The 1,963-nt window shown below is 41.8% G+C and overlaps 1 protein-coding gene across 1 annotated transcript in view; it reads left to right on the plus strand.

The window, feature by feature from the left end:
* The first annotated feature begins 943 nt into the window (after positions 1 to 943).
* The window catches only part of LOC131361852 (cystathionine gamma-lyase-like), a 20,281-nt gene continuing 19,261 nt past the window's right edge, over positions 944 to 1,963 (plus strand). Inside the window, exon 1 of the mRNA XM_058403453.1 lies at positions 944 to 1,216. Within this exon, the coding sequence (XP_058259436.1) occupies positions 1,046 to 1,216 (171 nt within the window). The 5' untranslated portion in view covers positions 944 to 1,045. The remainder of the gene's footprint in view (positions 1,217 to 1,963) is intronic.

Consider the following 1,963-nt stretch of genomic DNA (forward strand, 5'->3'; position numbering starts at 1 on the left):
TATTATTATTATTATGAAACAACATAGAGTTCTACCTAGAACGTTCCTCCAGATGGAGAACTCTTTATTTTTTTGAAAGGTCCATCTCATCCTTCCCGAAGATGACTAATTGCTTAAACAGTTTTCCAGGAACATAATGTAGTAAATCGTACTCATTAGATGACCGGAAGACTGCTATAAGAAGCGAAGAAGAACGCTCACAAGATACGCTTACATCTCAGCCTGCACAATGACCATCCACTTTATTAGGAACACCTGTACACCTGCGTATTTTTGCAGCCAGTCACATGGGAGCAGGACAGTGCATAACATCGTCCAGATATGGCTCATGAGCTTTAGGTAAAGTTCATATGAAACACCAAAATGAAAAAAAATCAGATCTCTGTCCAGAGTATGGATGCATTCTCTCTGGACAGATATCTGATTTTATTTCATTTTGGTGGAGGTGGACAGCTGTTCCTATTAAAGTAGCCGGATCTATCAGGGCTTATGTTGAATTATAAAGAGTAAACAAACATCTTCTGTGCATGTTTAGCCCTTCCATGAGTTTTAAGGAGTGATAATTTATTCATTAGAATGCTGTTAATTAGAAATTCCTCTCGATTGCTCTTCCAGATGATCCAAATGTTCCTAATGACATTGAGAAATTCATATATTAAAATTCATATTTTTAATTCTGAATCACAATTCATTTCAAATAAGGAGATTAATGGTCCTGCAGTTGAAGAATGACATGACTTGTGTTTGTAATTTAATTACAGAAACAGCAGTAAATTCGAGACAGGGTTGAAAACAACAAACAACAAAAAAAGGCGGACCTTATAATTCCTCAAACTGAACACATCACATGGTCGGGTCCGCCCTTGCGGATTGACCAATCAGCACCGTTCGTATAGGTTTCGGGCGCTGTGATTGGTTAGTTGCTGAGTTTATACACGTCTGAGTAACAGGGAAACAGGGGTATTTCATCATCGCGGGATCTCAGGAACTCTCCAGGAACTTCTTCATCTCTTCCAGGCCGATTGAGCTGCACAGACGTTTCCACATGGCTTCAGACAACAATGACTGCTTTGCTGGATTTTGCCCGGAGTTCCGGTCATTCGCCACGGACGCGATTCACGCCGGTCAGGAACCTGAGCAGTGGAGCTCCATGGCGGTGGTGCCTCCGATTTCACTGTCCACTACCTTCAAACAGTTCGCTCCTGGAAAACACGCCGTGAGTCTCTCTCTCTCTCTCTTTAATTTATCATCTCTCAATGTAGCAAGTATGGAAGTCGAAAGGACCGTAAACGCACCAAAATGTAACTAACCGAGTATGTAAGGCCAAAAGGGTCATAAACTCCACGCGACGACACTTTTCACGTGGCACCAGGGGCGTGTTGACGTGTAACAAATGTAAAGGTGTAAGAGTGTCAAATAGGCCCCTGAAAATGACAATAAATGTTATTTAGACACATAATAAACTCATAAAATAGGTGATAATCACTCCCTAACGTGGCAAGTAATATAGAGGTTATGAAGGTGATAATCACGTCTTAAATGAACCAATAATCACACCTTAATGTGTCAGGTAATGAACATGTTAAGTAGGTGATAATCACACATCAAAGTGACAGGTAATATACGGGTTAGGTATGGTGATCATCACACCCTGTTGTGACCAGTAATAAACATATTCATTATCTGATAATCCCTCTCTAATCGTGCACGGTATGTCTACGTGCTGAGACAGACACGCCTCCCCGCGAGTAAATATCCAATCAGTGAGCGCTAAAGTTAGGGGCCGTGACCATGCTTGTGATGCTGGTGTCAGATTTCACTCTAACCCTGGAGAGCGGTGAAGTGAGACAGAAACACGAGGAAGCAGCTCCATGATTCAGATCCGTGGTGTGGGACATTTGTTGTTGACCATGATGACGATGAAACAAAAACGGTAAACTGTGTTCAAGCACTGTTCCACACG

This window comes from Hemibagrus wyckioides, linkage group LG11, assembly GCF_019097595.1.
Source record: "Hemibagrus wyckioides isolate EC202008001 linkage group LG11, SWU_Hwy_1.0, whole genome shotgun sequence".
In the NCBI taxonomy this organism is placed as follows: Eukaryota; Metazoa; Chordata; class Actinopteri; order Siluriformes; family Bagridae; genus Hemibagrus; species Hemibagrus wyckioides.